The sequence below is a fragment of the Belonocnema kinseyi genome, chromosome 3, assembly GCF_010883055.1.
Source record: "Belonocnema kinseyi isolate 2016_QV_RU_SX_M_011 chromosome 3, B_treatae_v1, whole genome shotgun sequence".
Lineage (NCBI taxonomy): Eukaryota > Metazoa > Arthropoda > Insecta > Hymenoptera > Cynipidae > Belonocnema > Belonocnema kinseyi.
The window spans coordinates 70343131-70367055 of NC_046659.1; the positions used below are offsets into that span (position 1 = coordinate 70343131).

A 23925-nucleotide genomic window follows, 5' to 3' on the forward strand; every position below is an offset into this window, starting at 1 on the left:
GGGAGCTCTTCTTAATATTTTGACACCAAAATCATGTCGATACACCTTACCGACTGCGAGTAAAGCCACCCACGCTTTAACTTGACAGACTGTACATCTCGTGGAATTCTTGAAATCATTATAATCCCTTTAAAATGCTGAGCTTTCGAAATCCTTCGGAATCTTTCGAAATCCTTTAAAATCATAGAAATCCGTAAAATCTCTTAAAATCACGTTAAGTTCTTGAAATTCCGTGAAATATTTTGGAATATAAAGAGACACCTTTGATTCTTGAAATCTCTTTAAAATTTATTGAAATATTTGAAGTCCGTAGGAATCTTTCTGAACAATTAACATCCTTAAAAATATTTTTGAAGTCATTGACATTTCTCGAAATCCCTTAAAATCATTTAAAAGATTTGTAAATCCTTTGAAATTCCTTTCAATCCATTGAAAGCCTATAAAATCTGTGGATATAAAGGGGCGCCGTTTCAGTTAAAGAAAAAATTCCCGAGAATTTACCCTTTTTTTCCCTGTTCGAAACAATGTATTATAGTAATTGAAATTAAAATATTCGAACTCTGAAACTAAAAATGTTTCCATGTGGAGTAATAAAAACACTTCTTAAATTAAGAGTTAAATTATTTTCATTTAAAATAGTTTTAAAATCCTTAACAAGGTTCAAAATTTTATGTTAAAATCTTGAAACATCTACTGCATATTGTTTTATATTTATCAAACCTTTAAATCATTTTTGACATTTTTTCAGATCTTCTAAACACTTTTTCAAATTATTTGAATTTTTCCTAAAGTCTTTCCTAATTTTTTTAAGCCCTGCAAAATGACCAATATTTTCTTATAATTTCTTATATAAAAATGTTTTTTATTTTTATTAAGCTTTTCAAAATTTCTAAAAATGTTCTACATTTTTGTTCGAAGTCTGCAAAAAATTTTATTTGGTTTCAAATTAAGCTTCGGTATATGTTTTTAACTAACTCAAATCTTTTCTAGAAATAATAGGTGTTCAAAATTTATTTATACAACAAAATTCGACCACTGTACTCACAAAATGGAAACTTTTTAAATAGAACAATTAAAATTAGAAAGTTCAAAGTTTTTTTTCCTTAGTTTTGAATATTTGTTCTCTAATTACAGATTTTAAATAAACAGTAAAATATTTCTACATATTAGGAAATCTATATTTTTCTTAATTAAAAAATTTGTAATTCTCAAATTTTAGACTGAAACAATATCTGAAATTTAATAAAATTGAATATAATAGTGAATTAATACAAAAAATAAATTGACAATTAAAAATAATAATTATGAATATATGATTTTCAGGTTATTTTAAATTTTAAAACAGTTTATCAAGTTTCAACCGGCCGTTCACATTTGTTTAACTACCTCTCAATTGAAACTGTTTAATTTTTAACGTTAAACTCTGGAAATTCTTAAATTTTGAACTGATTCCGAATCGTTTTATGAAATCAATTTTATTATTGTTCACTTCTTAATCCTTTATGTGCAGTTCTATTTTTAAAATCATTATAATTTATATTCACAGTTGATTAACAAAACATTTTTTTATCCAAAACTTTCGATTTCTAACGCTTCTAAGTTTTAATTATTTAAGTTTTTAGAACGGCCTTTTTTAAATGAAAGAATATCGAATTAAGCATTGTAAACTAAATTATACAATAAATTCGGAACATATAACATTTACTGTTAAAATCAAACTTGGACCAATTTTTTTCTAAAACTGTATAAAATAAATACACTGTCAGTTACAGCATTTCTAATTAAAACATCAAAATAAAAATAAAAATAAAAGGGTAAAACATTGCAGGCATTCTAAAATGAAGATTTTCAAATAGTACAATATTTAAAATCCAACGCGTTTTGTTTAAGTTTTTTAGATCTAACAATTTTATATAACAATCTAACAATTTTATATTGTGACGTGTTCAATAGTGAATAGTTTTAAATTGGTGCATTCAAAATAATACAATATTTCAAACATCAAAACTTTAAAAACAAAGAAATATATATAATAATATATATATATATATATGAGCCTCGGTGGCTCAGTTGGTTAGACACTTGGACTTCACCTCAGAGGTCCGGGGTTCGATCCCTGAGCCGGTACCTCTGGAAATTTTTCAATGTACCTTTACCGAGGTTCTGGTGGTTCGGAACCCACCTTAAGCTGTCCGCAACCCAGTCCGTCAATGATGGGGTAAAAACCAGGCTTTGTCCAATATGTCTGGGCAGACTGCTCTCATTAGATCACTTGATTGCATTATAAAAATGCGTTCGTGACTGTTGATATATACCGGGAGAGCCCCGTGCAAAATGATCAAATAAAAATCCAACTCTAACCAAAAATGCCTTCTACATATTGGGCAGTATAAGCCTGTGACAACATTTCGCCACAGAAATGTTTTTATTTATTAAATCATAGTACAAAAATATATGGTGAAAATGATAGTATTCTTAATAATGAAATTTGAAACCCTTATATGTGGAATTCTAGAAATGGCGGAAATAGCTTTTTTCTTGTCTGATGTAATTAGATGATTTCCACTGTAATTCAATGAAGGGAAAAAATTAACAAGTTAAGGAATAATTGCAGAATTGTAGAAATGGCGGATGACTTTCTTTTCTCTTTTTGATCTAATGAGATAATTTTTAAAACACTTCAGGAATTTGAAACAATTTCAGAAACTTTGGACCACGGTCAAAAAGCATTAAAACTCCTAAATATTTAGAAATTTATAGAATAAAATATTGAAAAGTCATGAATTCCAGGCTATTTAATAAAGCGTTCCTTTATTCAATACACCAACAGAAAATAATCGTGTGATTTTCAACATGCTAAAAAATAAAAAAATCTCAATTTGTACAGTAAAAATAAAAATCGGGAACTTTTGAAAAAAATAGCCGGGGCTATATATACCAAAATTTCGATAAGAACAGCTGATTTTTTCCGTTAGGCGTACACATTCCAAAAATGAAATTATAGGCTTTACTTAATTTATATAGTTCATTAATTTAATTGAAACCTTAAATGGCAGCCTTCTAATCTCGAATCAAAAAGTTCACTGAACTCCAATGCATACTGCTAAAGACAATTATTACACTAATTTTGTGCATTTACCAGTCAATATCTTTAAAAATATTTTTATAATTATTTTAAATTGTTTGCTCAAAAGTACAAAAAATTCCACGGAAACATACAAATTCAATATCATTTCTCGATATCGTACACGTCATGTTTACATCAATAAATGTGAGGAAGAAGCGCTCTAGGAATTTCAGGATAAAATATCTAAATTCTGAAAAAAATCTCTGGAATAACTCAAAATAAAAATGCACTTTATATACGTGCTGTCATGCAAATGATGAAGCAAAAAAGACAGGTTTTAGGTAGACTCATCTACTCTTTTCCCTTGTGGCTAGATTTTAGTTCGGAGGACGCGGAATCGTGGCAGCACTGCAAACGAGGTTGAAATCAATACTCAACGTGCGTGAGACTCGGTTTTTGTTGCAATCCTTGCAATATAATATACTACAAGATTATTCATGACAAAAAGACTTTATTTGTCGACAGAGCAATCTCCTCTCATAACGATTCCGTCTAAAATTGTTTAAACGAAGCTGAAACTCAGCAGTCATCCCTTATTCTCAAATTGAGTACCCTCCGCTAAATCATAAAAAAAAATACTATTCATATATTACTTAATCCCTTTATTCTTTAAAGCACAATAATCCTCTTAAAAATACATAATTCATCCTTGAATTTTGCAATTTACAGCCCCCAAAGCAAAAACAATGGGACAACGCCCTAGCAATGATCGAAATGTAAGTTTTTAAGAGGCAGTAAATAGGAATTCAGAACTATTGACTTTTGAATAGGACCATTGTTCTATACAAAGAAGTGAAAACTATTGCAGAAAGGAAGCGTTTATCTTCCTCATAAATACACTCCTGGAATCATTGACTGCAAAATAACAACACAACTGTCCGGCCATGGCCTTCTAAAGGCCACGAGAGGTTGTAAGCCTTCGACTCTGCATTCTCAGCGCAACAGAAGAAGAACAATTTAGGACATCGAGCCCAGAAAGGGTTGCGCCGTTCAAATTTTCTGCGAGGGAAAGGTCAGTGACCTGGGTGGTAGCGTTATCGAGCGGGTCAGTGGGTCGCAGAAACACGGAGCACTTTGCCCCCTTTATCCCCACCTAGACTCACCAACCCCACCCCCACCCCCTTTCACGAACGTCTTCCCCGCGATGCAAGTGCACCAGCGGCTCAACTTGAATGCGCCTGGACCGATATTTGACCTCGATCGTGTTTCGCGATCGGCAGCTCTTCTCTGGAGAATTTCCCGCGAGCTGATTAGAATGCCTTGAAGTGCAGGGTTTTCAACAGAAAATCTCAAGATAGTCTGGTTCGGCTTTTTCAATCTGAATATATCTCGAAAGATGTGGGCAAAAATAATAGGATGCTGGAGCAAGATGTAGTGGCAAGATCCTATAAGGTTCTATTTTGTTAAGGCCGTTGGCAGATCGGTATCAATGGAGACCTTCAGATTGGATATTTTTGGGCACCCAATCTTTGCTGTTCATCCTTTAATGCATTTTAATAATCGAGTAGTATTCTAAATTCCATTATTTTAGATTAAAAAATGGTCTAATCTTCCATTGTTTACTTCTGTCAGTAGGTTTAGGTCATCAGAAGATCCCGAGGTAGAATTCCTCTCTGGTTCGAATCGGTCCCAAAATACCATATAAGCACAAAATGACATGCGGGAGCAAAATGATCCGCTATTATCCGCAATGATCCTAAAAAACTCTTTAAATATAAAGAACCTTGACCTTTTCAAGAAAAATAATTTTAGATTACCTTTTCGAATTACCTATGCTGCAGAAAAAATTCCATGTAATGGGCTTCTTTTTGATATTTTTTGTAGTTTTGCATAGCCTCATATTCCAATGATGTTCCAATTAATTTGAATGCAAATTACTAATAGTACTGAAGCTTTATCTATTCTTCATCAAATCATTTCCGCCACTATCTACGTTAATCGATTAGCATCAAAGGATGTGATAACCTCTTCAAACAGATCAAATCTCTTTCACCACAAACCTCCACCAAACTAAATGGTTTATTTGAGATCAATAATGGCCTGTATTTATTCTTCAACGAATGATTTCTGGTATCTGGTGTATCCTATCAACTACTTTCTCACCCATTAGTAATTTGCCTCAATGAATTTGTCAATCTTTGCATACTATTGCATCGAAAAGTCCTATTCAAACTGATTCAACCCGCTACTTTCGCATGATCATGATTATGTGAAATAGTGTCGAACTCTTTGCAATATATTACGATTTTTCAATAAACTTGATAACTTGTTTTTTTTTGTAGAACATCAATCATGCTAAATTGATTCCTTTTATTCAATAAACCTGGCAATACTTTATCCTAAAATACGTTTAATGATCAAACCTCAACAATCAGTCATAATATCTAGCCACTTTGAAGCGTATTACAACATATCGGTAAACTAGGTGAGTCATCAACCCTGCATGGGTTATGTCAACTTAATATTTCATTGATCTCAAATTCTCAACAGAGTTGACCTAAATATGAAGCAATCCAAATATAAATCGATCAGATTGTTGATTAACTGTTGAATCGACCATCAAATAAATACCACAAGCTCTAAAATTTTATTGGTAGAATAGTGTTAAATTGTTTCTCTTTCATCGTTACACTTATTCTATCAATATCTGTCTTACTTTTCCTCCCGTAATCAATTTCGCAAAATCAATCATAATCTATCATACTGAATATAGATAGCTACTAGTGACAGATACAACCATCTGCTGCTTTATGATGATCTAAATTGTCTATAGTGTCTACCCCTCTGTTAACGACTTGTCACTAAACTAGGCAACGCATCCATCATCTATTTTAATTGTAATAAAATTCTGAGTAAAGGAAATAGAAACGCCAAAATTAAGTGACCGAATTTTAATATTTGAAACAATTTTTGGCTATTGAAATCTAATACTACTTTCAATGATTTGTTTGCAGAAGACTTCATGAATGCCTCATTTCTCAGTCAACACAGCAAATCCCAAATGTAATGCAGATCTTACAATCGCAATGTTGAATCAAAACTCATATCCTATTCAATCAGATGCATAAAGCAAGAATATACTCAACACCAACAGAATTAAATTCTCTATTACTCTTTTTAACGATATAACTACAACAATACGTGTTAAAGACTTCATGAAATGGAAGTAAACTTATAATTCTGACATTATTGATGACAGTTTATCAATAAATTATGAACAGTATTTAACTTAAACTTAACCTAAACTAGAAACTTAAACTAGTTTCAGGTCAGCCCTAAAGATGTGAACTGCAATGTTCACGAAACGTCGGCAAACAATTCGTAGTTTTTTACACGAGTAAAACCCGAAATATCTCTTTTCATCAAAATGAATCATCGTGAAAGCATAAAATCCAGTGTTAAACTAAATTATCTTTGCACCATTTCCCCAATTATCTGACCTAATTCACCCACTGCATTTTCCCGTCCCACTTGATCTATATAACGACCCCAAACAGATACACCCATAGTACCCCCATCATCAGATTACGATATGCAATTATAATTCCTCTAATTCTATACAAAAAGTTAAAAGCAGATCCCATTTAATTACCTATTCCTCAATTTTACAGAGCCCTCATTCCTCCCAAATCAGAATTGATTAAAATTAAATCCAGGGAAGGTCTTTTGATTTCAAAAAATTTGGAACATGATCGACGGGCATAGCCTGACTCGCGAATCGCAGCGATATAAACGAAACGATATACGATGGAAACTATGGGGTGGTTTCTGCGCCTGTGCGAGAAGCTGATGCTGCCCGGGAAGAGACCTGGCCAGCCTCAGTCTCCGGGATGCTGGGGGCGGTGATCGTGATTCGACCCCCATTTCATCGCGTTCCAATAACGTAGTGGATCTTCGTCTCTCCTTGACAGGGTGATCGGCGATCTCGACTCGTCAAAATTACCCTCTCTCTGTCCACCGTGGTCCAAGTCATTCAGGTACATTGGGGACAGACGCCGCGATTCTCCCTCTCTCAACGCATCGACCTTCGCACTCTTCTCTCCTCCTATCCGCCCTTCTTTTCCCTACCATTTTTTTCGTTCCCTATACTCCTCTCTTCTCATCAACCGTGGTATACCCTCGAATACCAAACCAGGGTGCAGTTACCGCGAGAACCGCCGACCAGGTGAGGATCCCGTCGACGTTCCTTGACCTGACAGTTCACATCAAGCATTAGAGCCAGTGTGTTTCGATTCTCATGTGCTCAGTTCTAATTAACTCGTTCCAGCAAGTGCTTGGGATCAGAGAGTTTGTGATTGATCATCCGTGTCGATTTTCCATGATCTCTGTTTTCGATCATTTTGGCTAATGTATCATACGCTCCCTTTCTCTGTCATCTGATCTCTCCTAGTGTTGGAAGTGTGAAAAATCCTAGGAGTTTTATCACGATAGGAGAGTCTGTGAATAAAACAGAAAAAACTTGAAACAACAAGGGTAAGGATGCTTGCAGAGTAGCTCTTTCATTTAGGCTTGTGTCTCATCTCGGTTAGTGCCTTTTATGTTTAAAAACCAACCTTGATTTCGAGTAGCTTTCCCGAAAATTGAATTTTTTTAACAGATAGAATCTCTGGACCGTATATTTTTACTACGGTATGGACTTGACTACTTGACACTGTACAATTCATCAGAGAGAATTTGAATTGCTGAATTTGAGCTCCTTCTCAAAGGGTCCCCTTAATCCGGTTTGAAATTCCTTTGAAGAGATATGGGTATCCAGGGTGAACCCTGAGGACTTAGGATTTCTAAAACTCCATTTTGTATTTAATGGGATGATACGCTTGTCCTATCGAAAATCATCAGGTTCTTTAGATTCTCTGAAATCTTATGATTTCCTATTCCTTCGATAGTAGAATTTCTCATTCTTGTCAGCAATTTCAAATCTAATAAGCTATTTCTCATAGGGAGAATTTATCCAATGACAGTATCTTGACCTGCTCAAGATTCTTCCAAGTGTTCAAGTAGTTTTCTATGATATTATAAATGATCATGACAGAGCATGGTCTGACACATCATCTTTTTACAATAGAACAACTGACCTCATGGGCTAAGTATTATGTCCTAACTTGCATTTCTATGAGCCATGCCAATGATGAAAATCGCAAAGGACAGATTCCAAAAAACCATCTAATAGGAAAATTCTCCCAGAAAGAATTCATACAATAGTCTTGATATAAAGATTTTGCTGTGATATCCCAACTTATAATCATAAACCATCATCTGAGACATAACTCCTCTTCCAATCTCCTATTAAAAATCTAGCACGACAATTTCCAGTGTTAAAGAGGCTTTTAACCCTTGGTTTGGAACTTGAGTGGCTCTAGATTTGACAGACCCAGTCACGATACGAATTTTTCATCACGAGATTCACTCATTGCAAGAGAGAATGGAAGTTGATTGGGGAGAGTTACGTGATTGAAGTACTGATTTTTCAAATCGTATTGAGCGTAGTCAGAAGGGTGGTGGGTTGGTATTTTGGTCGGAAATTAGAAAGAGAGGGACAACATTTTGGGTTCACCAAAATGGCGGGAGCAGCGCGCGCCGGTCGTCGACATTGGAGTGAAGCTTCCGCTTCTCCCCAATGTCCCGATCCCCGAAGGTCATCCAGGAAGGTCCTCGGGATTCAATCTGGATTCTTGTGTAGGGTTAGGTGGAGTCCGGAAGTTAAACCTGACTCGAGATTGCGATGGTAGGCGGTGGCGATTGTAAAGTGGCTACCGTCGAAGTGGAGGCGTCTGCCGCTAGCGACAACACGGCTACGCTTCCGGTTACGAGACCTCTCAATCCGCAAAATGCGCCACCCAATTCACAGGACATCGCTGAGAAGAACAATGCCGCAAATAAAGAGATGGAGCTGAAGAACGTGCGATCCACCCCCGCGAAAAAGTAAGCTCCTCTTGGAATGATTTAGATTTTTTAGAACAGTCGCCCTGAATAGTTTAATTTTTCAAAAGAAGCTGCCTATATTTTAAGTATGAGCCGGGGTAAATCTGGTGCAAACTCGAGTATTTTCTAAAAAGCCAAATGTTTCGAAAATGTGTTCCGTCAGAGGGAAAAGTGGAAAAAATCTTTCGCGGTTTTTAAAATATAAACATACGAAACTAGGGTAATTCCAGTAGGTTGGTTCAAAAATGAATTGTTAGATTTTTTCTTACTGCCGATCGAAGAATGGTATATAACTATTTATAAGGGTTTGCTAACCTTGATACAAATTCAATTTTTTATATAAAGAGACAACCATTATTATGATTCTGCTAATAAAAAGTTAACTTTTTGAGAGAAAAAAAAGAAATTATTATAAAATATTGATGATTATTTCACCGCATCAACAATAATAATATGTACAAAAAACGAAAGTAAAATACTCAAAGGTGTATATTTCGTGCAGAGTTGACATTTTTAGATTCAGGGATACTTTTCAGGGCACCGTGGAGTGTGTTAAGGGTGGCCCCATATGCTTGATTCGTAGAATTTTCCGTTTAAAAGTCCTCTAGAAGTCCTTAAACTGTCCCATAAAATTTTCCCAAACACTGTTAAAATTAAAATTGCCGAGAAAACAAAAATATACAATTTCTCCTCAGATTTGAAACCGAATTTGAGGTATCTTTTAACTCCCTAAACTTGATTTTGAACTGCCCTACTGATACAATTTGCAAATTTTCTTTAGCGAAATTCCAGTGTTTATATTCTTAAGGCCCCTCAGCTGTATTAGTTTGATTATTTCCGAGTAATTTTATACAAAATTTAACCTATTTTATTGCATCAGAAGCGCCAGATAAGCAAAAGAGCTTTTCTGTATGTATCAGCATTACACCGGGTTGGAGCATATTAAAATTTTGCTGCGCGAAGTAAAAGATTAAGAGTGAGCAACTGAATTTTCAGGATTCATCTAAAAATGAAGACGAAGATTAAAGAGACGAATTTGATAATTACTTTGTAATTCTATTGTTGATGAAAATTTAATTAGGAAAGTTTGAACGTGCTTAGAAACTTTTATAACTATAACAAGGGTAAGCAGTGAAGATAGAAATTTAATAGGGTTTCCCGGCCATTGAGTAAAACGATACACGTATACGTCAGTTACGATGAACAGCAGCACGTATACTAGTTTTACAAATAAAAGGTCGAGTGCCCTAGTAACATATGTAATGAGGTAACAGAGGTATAGAAACAATGAGGAGTAATAATGGGAAACACAAAGATATCATCAGCAATGCAAAATATTATGAATTATTAAATTCTGCTTTAAAAAAGATTAATATTTATAGAATTTTATACTCTTTCTTGAAATCATATTATTTTTTTCTGCAGATTCCTGTCTAGTTAGAACTGTCTAAGCTTTCCATTAATTCATCATTTAAAATCTAAATTTGTATGTATTTCAAATTGAAACAACATTCTGCGACGGTATTAAACAAAATATTCAACTTCATGTAACAACGTAAAATTTATTAAACGTTTATTTCAAATCAATATTCTAAATCTAAGCAGTTTAACATTTGTCAAAAGTTATTCTGAAAAATCGGAATGCATAAGGCTTAGGAGTGAAAAAATAAATGAAATTCCCGATAAACGAAGAGTGGAAAAGATTTCCATCCGGCTCTGGAAAATGGAAATTTTGCAACAGGATCGCTGAAAATGGGTTTAAAAACAGTTATCGAGAAAACGAGTTTCTGGAAGAGAAATGAAAGCAGGCTAAGAGACTTGTATTTAAGTCGCTTTTCCATATGCGTAGTTCGTTTTCTGGTCTTTGAAATAAGTACATACATAGCACATTGTGAATTCCTTAAAGTTAAGTTTTGTATACAATTTAAACAGAACACATTCAACAAGCTTTTTTCTACAAGTAACCAAGCTAGGATGAGTGTATTTGAGTTTTTTGTAATAAAAATAGCATGTATCGCAAAAGTAAAATTATAAAAAGAACAGAAAATTTCAAATTCACACCTATTCTGGAAGCCGAAAGTTTACTCATACTAGGCTGAAACCTTCCACAATACTGTTTTGACTTTGAGGACAGAGCACATCCAAATTTTTAAAGATGTTTAAATAGGTTAGAAATTAATACGTGGCCATTTTATACGTTCTTTAAAAAAGTCTATTAAACAAAGCAGATCGAAGATTTTAGGACATCTATTTTATTAAGAAAAATGGATATCTGAATATTACACCACTGATGAAACATGTAACTCAAAATGGTGCAACCTCTACCTGAAGCATTTTGAATTTGTTTTTACATGACATTTGGAAACATCCAATATACCGTAAACTCCGACATATCAAATCGTTGTATATAGATGATCAACTGACGATAATTTTCAAATCAAAATGATCCGCTTTTGCAAATCAAAATTTAATTTTTATACAACTTTATGCAAGTCTGTCGAGTGGAAGTGGTTATACCTTTTATTAAAAATCGTAGGATAGTCGTAACCAACATAATGTATTTTTTTTAACAAGGAATATTTTAGAAAATTTGAAATTTCATGATTAAAGAAAAATTCAAATTTTCCAATTTTGCTCTAAGAATTTCTATTGCTCAGAAAATTAGTTTTTATCTTTCTGAAAGTGTTTCTTTACATTCATAACCGATTCCAACGCATATACTTCTGAAAGATTTACAACTTCCTATGACCAACAGAAAGTTTGTTAGAAAACGTTTAACTTTTATCAAAATGCATGAATTTTCAAACAAAAAGAAAAATTATGAACCAAAAAAGACAAATTTTCATGTAAAAATTGAATAATTAAATCTGCAGTCAAAAAATTACTTTTTAATGAAAAAAAAAGAATTTTTAAGGCAAAAAGTAAATTTTCAAACAAATACCTGAATTTACTATTGAAATTATGAAGGCTTAACCAGAAGAAATATATTTTCAGTTCAAAAAACAATTTTCCAACAAAAAACAAATTTTCAGCAAAATATTTAAATTTTCAACAGTCATTTTTTCAACCAGGATGATGAATCATTAAAAAAACAGGCTAATTTTTAACAAAACGTATTTACTTAGAAGCCCAAAAACTGCATTTTCTGAAAAAAATTTGAATTTTCAACAAAAAAGTTCATTTTCAGTTCAATAGTTTAATTTTCTACCAAAATATTGAAATTTTTAAACCAAAAATTCGAATTTTCAACTAAAATTGCAAATCTTCAACCAGAACAGTTCAATTTTCAGTTAAAATAAAGTATTTTGTAAACAAAAAAAATTGTAGTGGGATGGATGAATTTTCAACGAGAATGATGAATCATCAACTATAAAAATTATTTTTAGCACAGTAGTTTTACCGAATAGTTAAATTTTTAGCCAACAATTGAGCATAAACAGTTACATTCAATTGAAAAGAGGAATTCTCAACAAAATAATTGAATTCTCAATAAAAAAATTAATAATCATCCAAAAAGTTGTATTTAGAACAAAATAGATGAAATTTCTTCGAAAAGTGATGCATTTTCAGACCATAAAGATGAAATTTTATCAAAAAAGTTTAATTTGTTACAAAGGAGTTGAATTTTCAATCCGAGAATATAAGTTTTCATCAAAAAACTTAATTCTCGATCATACAGTTTAATTTTCTATCAAAACTTTTGAATTTTTATACAAAAAAGACGAGTTTTAACTAAAATTATGTATCTAAAAAAATTAATTTCTGAAAAAGAAGTTAAACGCAGTAGTTTAATTTTCAACAAAAAATATAAATTGTTAATGAAAAATTTAATAATAGGCTTTTGAACCAAAAAGCATTAACTTTATACCAAAAATAGTCGGACTTTCCAACATAGAGATGGATTTTAAACTAAAATAATTAATTTCCAATCTGGAATAGATAAAGTTAGCAAAAAAATACTAATTTTCAACCAAAGAAAATGAATATTCAAATCTGGAAGATTTTATACTTACTATGTCGAGCAAATAATTTAAATTAAAGTTTTGGTTTTAGCCCATGTTCATTCATAATTAGAGATGTTTAAAATTTTTGGTTTACCGCTTATACATTCAGAAAATTATGTTATATTACCAACAAGTAACGTTTTACAAAATTTTGAATTCGTAGGTGGGAAAAACATGATGATTTTCCGATAATGGGCTATAAATCTCTATGGCTCTGGAAATAATTTATTTTAGCTTTAAAAAGGGCTTCTTCATATTTACGGAAAGTAGATGTCCCAGTAATCTTGACGTTTCAATAATCGTTAAACTTGTTTATAATTGGAATAAAAGGTTAAAAATATATTAAAAGTAATATTTAATGATGAACTCCATTTAGCTTTAACATTTTATAGTATTAAATGGAATTTCAATTAATTCAAGTTAGATAAAGAGAAAAAAAATCTGCGTCACGACTACTGTGTGGCTTAACTTAGTTCAAATATTCACCGAAACTCAATATGATTTTTCTCCAAAATCTCAGGTTTCAATATGCATGCAGATGATCATGACATAAATGTAACATAAAAACATAACTCGACAGTTACATGAGAATTCATAAAAAAAAATTGATCTCAAGAATCGGACCATTTTGATGTCTAATTTGCTCATCAGATAAAAAATCCAAAATCAGTATAAAAGCATGTCATTACTATTTTGATGCAATTTCAGGATAAAATTGATCAACCCTCATTTCCTTTGAAATAACAAAACGTTTTTGTAATTCTAAAAATATGTATGAGTATAGCGCTTGTGAGTGGAACGAAAAATAATTCAAAGGGAGTAATTTAAACGCGAGAGAAACTGTTAGCACGCTGTTAATTTCATGTTATTGATCTAGATGAAACAGTGGAGTACAGCGTAACGTTCGCGGCAAAATGCGGCGTGTGCGTGAACCTTCAGCAAAGCAGTCTTCTCGAATTACAGTCGCAGACGCAGTAATGTTGTCACGAACCCACACCAAACCATGGATAGCGTCGTTAGACATGATCATATTCAATATGCAGTGGCAACTCAACCCTCGAGTACGAAGCTTCGTCAGTTCCCGCTTTTCAAAGCGGGACTTTCGATCGCAAACGTCGAAGGTCTTCATCCTATTTTAACCCCATGACTCGTGAAATGCTCACTTAAGCATGGTCGAAAACAACGAACCGAAAGAGAAAGTTTCAAATCGAGATGAAAAGTGCTAATAATAAAGTTCCAAAGCGAGCAGAAACCATGTTTTCATCTGTGCTTGTGAAAACGGCATTTGACTCAATCAAAAAGTGCAACGGGTAGTGATGACAGCTGTTCTAGTGTGTGAAATTTAGAATGGATAAAGCTTTTTATTTTTGGTAAATTTATTTAAAGTGGAGTTTGCATCAATTGTTGCTTGAATCAACGGCTTTAATAGTGTATACATTATATTACCAATGATCAGTGAAATTTCAATCTTTTTAAGAGGAGACACTAGAATAGAGATTATCGATAAAGTATTTAAAAATTTAGTTTAAAGTATATAATATTTATACTTGAAAAATCCGTATGAAAAATTTGAGACTGGAATGAATTTTTGGACCTTACCTTCAACTGTTTTTAGTTCCATCAATATCAACAATTCGATATTTTTTCATAATTTTGTGGAAGGAATTGGATTACCGTCAGAAAACAAATTAGTGGGAATTATTGAATGTTAATTTTGAATGATATGAGACTTGACCCGTGTCTCCTCTTAATTTATATATTGGACTATCAAGGTTATTTATTTTTTTTGTAGACAGGTATACTTGGTGAAACTGGATACGGGATATCTGTTACACTTTTTACATTCTCAGTTATTATTGCAATTAATCTTCTGCAGAGAAATATTAATTTCAATACTTGCAAATACTCGACTTTTCCATTGACAATCGATTATTAGAACAAATATGAATTTAAACATTTATTTTCCATAGTCTTTAATATCATTATTAAGTTTGAATTGATCAGTACAAAATTAGAAAGTTTGTTAGTTGAGCGCAAGTGCATTTAAATAAACAAAACAACAAGATTTAAATTAAGTATTTCATATTAAATTCCATTCAACCTAAATTAAGCCGAACTTATTATTTATGTTAAGTAAAATCCATACTGTGCTCCTAGCTTTAAAAAGATAAACTAAACATTTAAAAATAATAATTAAAAATTGTTGCACCTCAATCTCAAAAACTGACTTAAATTTAGAGATTAGCTTAAATTCAGAAAATAATGTCAATAAATAGAATGTAAATAAATCATAATGTCTGGTCAACTTTACTTGAATCAGATACATTTTCAATTATTGCAACTTTTAATTGAGGTTATAATTGTTTATATAAATGTATAATAGTTATATTAATATTCATTCTTTTTCTTTTGTTTAAACAAAATTTGTTATTTCTAATCAATTTGAATTTAAAAGATCTCATTCTATGCCTTGAAAGGTTTTTTAGAATTTCAATTAACACCTTTTTATTACTTGTTATTTAGGAAATTATTTACTGAAAAGAATTATTAACTAAAAATTTTAATAGCTAATTATCAATGAGGCTTTAGAGATTTTTTTCCTATTTTTTATTGTTTCAAAATCACTCATAATTTTTTTTCAGTCAAAAATATCTGAAGGTACATTTGGAGGTGTGACCGTTAAGAGTTAAAATAATTATACATATAATTCTTATGTAAAGTAATTTCCATAAATATGTGACGAACGTAGGAATGGGATAAGCTTTTGCAACTTGAAATTTAATTGAAAAGTATGAATTTTTGTTCAAATTTTTTGTCAGTTTATAAACCGAGGTGTAGATTGGGTAATTTTGAACTTGACTCTACACCAAGAATACCCCTTAAGGCAAAGATACTTTGCTTAAGGTAGTTGTGCCAAAAATGCCGGTCTCGTGGAAAAAAGTTTTTTTGATTTTAAGAATTTATGTCATATTATCAGTCATGTCTTATAAAAGAACAAAAATATTCTTTGGTATGAAAATAATTTTTAAATCACGAAAAAAAATATTGAAGCAATATATGTAATTAAAATTTCTTCTTACTGTCGCTTCTTACCAGTTAAAAAAAATGGTTTAATTTTCATAAAGCATGGCTTATTTTCTCTAGGAAAACATTCTCTACAACTCTGATGTTTCTGAACTTAGAGTGTAAAATTGTTATTTATTATTTTTTCCTGTGTAAATATCGTGAGCTATGTAAACAAGATGGACATGTCGGCTTCGAAACTTAAAATTCGTTTGCTAACTTATCTATTATATATTTTCAACTTAGAAAGAAGAAATTTTCACCAAATTATTAAAATTTTCAGCCATATTGTTGATTTTTAGAAAAAAATAAATTCTCAACAAAAAGTGTAATAGTTGATATTTTCAACAAGAAAAATATAAATTTTCAATTTAAAAAGTTGAAATCAAACAAAATATTAAAACTTTCAACAAATTATTTAAGCCAGAAAAAAAACAGAAATTCTAACTGAAAAAAAATGTTAAGCAAAAATTGTTGAGCATACATTTTTAACTAAAATAATTAATGTTTTATAAAAAAATGACTTAAATCAAATAGCTAGATTTTTCACCCAAAAGATGAATTTCCTACAAAAAATAGAATATTTATATTTTCAGTTAGAAAAATAAAATAAACTTTCATAAAAATAAGTAGTAACATTTTCAGAGAAAACAGATTAAAGTTTCTATCAAATCAGATAAATCCTCCACATAAAATGAAATATTAAGATTTTCAGTTAAAGAAATTAAATCCACGAAGATTAAATTTTTATAAAAAAAATATTTTTCGACAACAAAAAATGAAAGTTATATTTTCAACTCAAAAAAATTAATTTTCAATAAAAACGAATTTTCAATAAAAACGAATTTTCAAAAAAATAAATGAATTTTCAACCAACAAGCTCAATTTTCAACTAAGACGATTAATATTCCACCAAAAAAGACTATTTCTTAACAAAATGCATGAGTAATCAACCAAATGTTTGAATTTAAGGAATTTTAAACCTAATAGTTGAATTTTCAACCAATGAAATGAATGATTAACCAAAAAGATGAATTACCACGAAGATAATCATTCTAACACAAAAGAAGAATTTCCAATAAATTAAACAGTTGATATTTCAAACAAAAAAGATTTCAATTTTTAAAAAAATACTTTAGTCTAACCTTGCCTGGATAAAATTTCTACCACACTTGTTGAATTTCCATAAAAATTATAAAATTAACTTCAACTTCCGTTTATAAAAAATTCCCCTAACTTCTAGAGTAATTCCTTCCTAATTCCCTAGACCTGCAGCACACCCTGTTTAAGTATTCAAGCTAATAAAAATATATAAGCCGACACACTTAAAGAAGTTTCAAACTTATTAAAGTTCGAACTAATGATATTCTAACACAAACTACTCTTTTTAATAATAAATGTTGCTCATCCAATCGAACTCATTCAACTGAATTGAATCTGCAAACTAACTATAAAATAATCGAACTAAAAGAGCAGGCATCTAATTGGAAACTAGAAGAATCAAAGAATCGCAAAATGGTGCAAAATTAGGGGTTGGAAAGGGAGATCATTCCCTCAGAAAGAAAAAGCTAGACGAATAATACAATGGAGAGCAGACAGAATGATAAAAGGGAAAAAAAGAGAGAGAAATGAAGAATCAAGTATTCAACCACTATAGAGAATGTAAAGGGAGCGAATCCCGGCACTGAAAGTAGGTACTTCGAGATATCGACCAGCAAGCCTGTGGACCGTTGAGAGTCTGTACTATACACTGCTATTTCCACTTGATGATGTTTTCGTGACCAAAAACGAATAAAGCTGACTGGAACACTGTCTGAGGTTTCTCTCTGCATTCTTTAATCGTAACAAGTTTCGCAGAATAATTTAAAATAATTAGACAAACGTCTCGTCCTATTAACAATTAATTATATCCAGTATCAACACGTTACCTCCCACGAGAATAATGAGCAAGCCACCAGGAACATTCAATTAGACTTTAATCAAATTTAAAGTGAACTTGACAGTGAAGTTGACTACATCACCGAAGTTCGAAACGTTTATAAAGAAAATATGAAATTTTTAAACTATATTAAAATCAATTTTCTCTTCTTTAAATACCGTAAAGATAATGCAATATATGATTTTAGATGGAAATAACTCATTATTTATCATTTATAATATTATTTTATTTATTTACATTTATTAAATATATATGTTATTTTTTCATTATTTATATTTATTATTTTAATCAAATAAGCTAGATTTGATATCCGAAATAATCCCAACTTTCTACTAAACGCTCGGTTCTCGAATTTTTTTAAATATACACTTAATATACATTAGTATACACAAAAATTAGTCAATGTAACCTATTAATACGCAAATAAATCGTTCCCTCCTTCCAATACTTTCCCTTCTCTGCATTTTCAAACTTCCCCTACCCACACTTCAACTTTTTCTTCCCCTCCCTTTCCCAAATTCTTCCTTATCTACTTCCCCCCTCGCATTTCCCCTACATTTCCGCTCATCCCCTCATTTCTTCTCACTTTCCCTTGTTCCGCTCCCCTCACTTCCCCTACTTACCCACCCTCATTCCACCAAATTTTTCCTATTTCCCCTAACTTCATTTACCGGCACGACCTCTACTTTCTCTCTATTCATTTTTCCTTACTTCCCGACTTCTCATTTTCTAACCCGTCATTTTCCTAACTTCCCCTTCCCTTGTGAGTTAGGGGCCATACTTCAATTGCGTAACCGATTATAGGCCCTCTCTAAGACCTCTCCTCCGCCCTGTAACAAAACGTAACAAAATATTTATAACCCCTTCCCCTCCGTGTTACTGTACGTAGTATTTAGTTGTATTACAATTTTTTAAATTTATCAATTACTTTTTTAATTTATTAATTTACTATTAATTGTTCCTAAAAAGATAAATTACCAACAAAATAGTGTCATAATTTGTATTAAAGAAAAAAGAATTTAAAAACAAAAAACGCATTTTCAACAAATGAAGATTTTTCCCTCAAGAAAGAAATAAGGATTTATCTAAGTTGTTGCACCTTAAATCCAAAAGACGAATTTTCTCTACAAAAATTGAATTTTCAAATAAAAAATATTCTGATTTCAGCAAAAATGAAAAATGAACAACAAGAGCATAAATCTTTTTTTTTTTTAATTTAAAACAAAATAGTTGAATAATCAAGCAAAGAAGAATCATTTTTAACCAAATAGTGGCGATTTTAATTTTTTTAATTGTACTAAAGGAGATGAATGTTTAAAGTCAAAAGGATAAATTTGCAACCGAAAATAGTTGAATTTCCTATTAAAAAAGATTTCGGTTGACTTTTCATGATCAAAATATCAATTTTTGAACAAGAAATAAATTTCTACGAAAAAATTAAATTTTCAATCCGAAAAAACGAATCATTAAGCAAAACGGATGGATTTTAAACAAAATTGTTTAATTCTCTACCAAATAGTTACCTTTTTATAAAAAAAAATTCTCTTGAAACAGATGAATTTTTATTTAAAGAAAAAAAGAACAAAAACCTAACTTTCAAATAAAATAGTTGAATTATCATACGAGAAAGATTCCAGATAATTTTTCAAGATCAAAATATAAATTTTCAACAAAAAAATATGACTTTAAAAAAAAAGTTTAATTCTGAACCAAACATTTGAATTTTATCCAAGAAAAATAAAATTACTCTTAAAAATATAAATTTCTAATTGAAACGAAATTTGTTTCAAGATAATGGAATTTTCTTTCAGAATGTATTTTATTTCTCTTTTCAATACCAAAATACTATATTTAAATAAGTAATTTTTCTACGAAATGGTTAAATTTTCAACAAAACAGCAGAACTTTTAATAAAAAAGTGTGGCTTTTCAACAAAATTGTCGGGTTTTTAACCAAATAGTTGTATTTTTATCCAAGAAAGATGTCATTTCTGGTAAACAGGTGAATTTTAAAATCGAAAAAACAATCTTTCAAAAAAGAGTAGAATTTTTGAACGAGCAGTTGCATTTTTATTTAAAAAAGATAACATTTTTTCTGCACAGATGAATTTAAAAAAAACCCTAAATTTTTTTTAAATTTTCATCCAAAGAAAATCCCAGTTCACTTTTCAACACCAAAATAATAATTGTAACAAATAAGTTAATTTTCTAGTTAATAGTCGAGTTTTTACCAAAAAGTATGACTTTAAGAAGATTGTTATATTTTCAACCTAAAAGTTGCATTTTTGTCCAAGTCAAATAAAAATTCTACTAAAACGTGAATTTTCAAATCAAAAAGATAAATTTTCAAATAAAGAATTTCATTCAAAAACAATTCAGTTGACTTTTCAACACAAAAATCCGAATTTGAAATAATAAGTAAATTTTCTAGGAAACAGTTGCATTTTTATCTAAGCGACACGCAAATACTTCTACAAAAAAAGATGAATTTTTAAATCAAACAGACCAATTTTCAGAAAAAATAGTCTTTATCCAAATAAGATTTCAGTTGACTTATCAGCACTAATATATAAATTTTAAACAAAAGGTTAATGTTCTACGAAACAGATTTACAAAAATTACACAAGTTTCTTTTAAGCGTCCAGTTGTTAAATTTTCTTTTAGCTATCACTTTAATTTAATGTCAGGAAACACCGAAAAAGTTTGATCACAATATATACACAGGAAATCTGAAAAATTATAAATTTCCTTTAAACACCCGGTTCTCAAACTTTCTTTTATTTATTATTAATACTTGATGTTCAGCAACGCAAGAAAAAGCTTCATACCAATATCCCAATCGAAAGATTGCGTTTTATTCAACCGCACATTCTGAAAGGTACATGAAAAAATTGAAACTTTATTCGAAGCGCCCGGTTATGAAATTTCCTTTGACCTATCCATTTTACTTGATCTCAGGCAACACCAGAAAAAGATCGTCTTAATATTCTTTTGGGAAGACTGCTTTTTATCCAGACAGATCATGTTAAATTTAGGGAAAAGTGCCTGAGTGAATAAAACTCAGACTTCCGAGAAGAATAAATACTAAAAAGTAAAAGAAAACATTCGGAAAAAACTTTAACTTTCTGTTAAGTAACCGGCCCTCAGAATTTCTTTCACTCATCAGTTGCATTGGATGCCATGTAAAATGTACGAAAAAGTGCGTAGCTGGATAAACCGCAGTCTTCTCAGAAGAATATTGAGATTCATCTTTTCTTGGTGTTGCCTAACATTAAATACAAATTATAAGTAGAAGAAAATTTAAGAACCAGACGCTCAAAAGAAAGTTATAGTTATTTCCGAATTTTTTAATATACTTTTGATAAGGCGCGTGTGAATAAAACATAGTCTTCCGAACGAATATTATGATTAAACTTTTTCTTGTGTTGTTGGACATCCAGTACAAGTAATCAATGAAAGAAAATTTTAGAATCGGATGCTCAAAAGAAAGTTATAATTTTTTTCAAAATTTTAAAATACTTTTTAGAGGTCGCGGGTGAATAAAACATAATGTTCCGATAAGAATATTAGGATAAAATTTTTTCTTATGTTGATGGACATCGCGTACTAATAACTGGTGAAAGCAAATTTGAGAATCGAATGCTTGGAGAAAAGTTAGAATTTTTTCCAAATTTTCATGTACGTTTCAAAGTGCGTGTCTGGGTGAAATTCAGTCTTGCGATAAGGATATTGGGATGCATATTTTTTTATTGTTACCTGATATTAAATAAAAATAATTAATTAAAAAATCCAAGAACCGAATTTTTAGTGAAAAGTTAGATTTTTTCCAAATATCGAAAATTGTACAGAAAATTAATATTCGTAGTATTTATTGGGATGGAACTTTTTCTTGTCTTTTTGGACATTGAGTACAAGTAACTGGTGAAAGAAAAGTTGTGAATTGAACGTTTGGAGTAAAGTTATAATTTTTCAGAATTTCCATGTACATTTCAGAGCGTCAGTGCATAAAACGCAGTCTTCCGATAATGATAATATGATGAATCTTTTTTTTTGTTACCTGATATTAGATCAAAATAATTAATGAAAGAAAATCGGAGAACCGAGTGTTTAGAAAAAAGTTATATTTTTTCCAAATATCAAACATTGTTTAAAAAATTAATCTTCTTGGTTATAAATTCATCTTTTTGGTTAAAAATTTTTTTATATTATTGAAACCAGCCTCCTGTCACCGGGAGTTGAAAATGGCCCATGTGTTGAAAACGGCCATGTGGCGGCGCTAGTAGTAACTTTGTTCTAGTTGTTTTGGCTGTTACGTGTCTTTTCTCATGTAGAGCCGTTAAAAACTCTTTAAAATGTATCAAGGAAACGGTGTATTTATATAATTATTGTGAAGATGACACAGTGGATTTTTCTAATAGTGTTTTTCTTTTTTCTTTATCGAACCATTTTCATTAATTATCGCTCCGGTATGAAAATATCCGAAGACTCCGAATAAATAGTTAGAAACTTTTTAATAATTATGAAAGATCTGAGGAGAAATGGTTTCGGTTTTATTTTAAAAGAATAATTTTAAGTTTTAAAGATTTTAAAATGTGGCTTAAAAGAATATGGAAGACGTTGAGACTATCTTTTCTTAATTTTTCAAGTTTTACAAATTTTTTAGGTAAAATGAATTTTGTCAGGATTTGAAAAAATTCTTGAAATTCATAGGAGATTTTTTAATTTTTAAAAAGGGTTTGAAAGATTGAAAAGCAAAATTTTGCAATTTTGTCATATTACATCATTCTGAAAAAATGTGAGTAAGTTTGAGAGATATTCAAAAGTTTTGAAACGATTCAAAAATAAATAAAACTGGTAAAATTTTTGTCTACATTTTGTAAAATTTTACGAAAATGAAAGATATTTTTTCAGGTTCCTAGGAAAAATTAAAATAATTTTTTATTTCGAAAAATTAATTTCAAAAATGATTTAAAAAGATTTTAGAATATTTCAAAAATGGTCAAACAAGAAGCTGACAGATTTTAGGGCAATTTTTAAAATTTTGCAGAATAAATAAAAAAGTCAGAAGAAATTTGAATAATTTTTAGAAATTAGAAGGCTTAGAAAGTTTGACCAAATTTAAAAAAGAAGAATTTTCCTTATATTCGTGTGAAAGTTTTAAATAATTTTTTATTTTGAACAATGGAGTATAAGAGAAAATTGAAAAAGGTTTTTACACATAACAAACGATTTTTGAAAATTTCTAAAAATAGTTTAGAAGATTTTAAAGCAAAGTGTTTCAATTTGGTAAGATTGCAAAATAAAAACGAACAAAAATCGGGTAAATTCAAGAAATATTTTGTAGAACTGAAAATAATTTTGAATGTTTTCAAGAGAATAAACAAATTTTTTTAACATTTCTGGGAAAATTTAGAAGAAAGTAAGGTTATTTTTTTAAATTTGCAGTCTGGAATTTTTCATAATATTTTGTAAAATCCTATATAATAAAATAAGTTCTTTAAAATTTTCTAGATTCTTTTTTAATACCCTTGAAATATTTAAAAAGTTTCTACATTTTCTCAAAAATCGTATGAAAATTATTATTTAAAAAATTTGAAAACAAGATAATATTACTTATTTTCTTGTTCTCAATTCTCAGAATTTAATTTCAACATTGATTTATTATAATACTTCGAAAAATAATTTTCCATTAATTTAAGCGTTGCCAAAGATAAAAAAACATTTGTTAATGGTCTTTCTTTAAGAGTGACATACAGATGTTAAACAATTTGAGCTTCGTTACAAAGTCTAATTAATTTAAAAATATCACATTTAATAGTTGGTTATTTCATTGTGATAGAAAAAAATATTTAAGGATTTATCATATTCCTT

The 23925-nt window shown here is 30.4% G+C and overlaps 1 protein-coding gene across 13 annotated transcripts in view; it reads left to right on the top strand.

The window, feature by feature from the left end:
- The window catches only part of LOC117168862 (proton channel OtopLc), a 90466-nt gene that overhangs the window by 53808 nt on the left and 12733 nt on the right, over window positions 1–23925 (top strand). For 3 of the 13 annotated variants that reach the window (XM_033354741.1, XM_033354742.1, XM_033354744.1), the window contains exon 1: window positions 13994–14423. The exons of 5 other annotated variants lie outside the window; for them this stretch is intronic. Coding sequence is in view for 3 of the 8 variants with exons in the window: in XM_033354739.1 (XP_033210630.1) it covers window positions 8850–9049 (200 nt within the window). In the remaining 5 variants the exon portion in view is untranslated. Of the gene's footprint in view, window positions 1–6984; window positions 7293–8807; window positions 9050–13993; window positions 14424–23925 lie in introns of those variants that run through there. 5 more of the 13 variants (XM_033354738.1, XM_033354740.1, XM_033354739.1 and 2 more) reach the window with 4 other exon arrangements.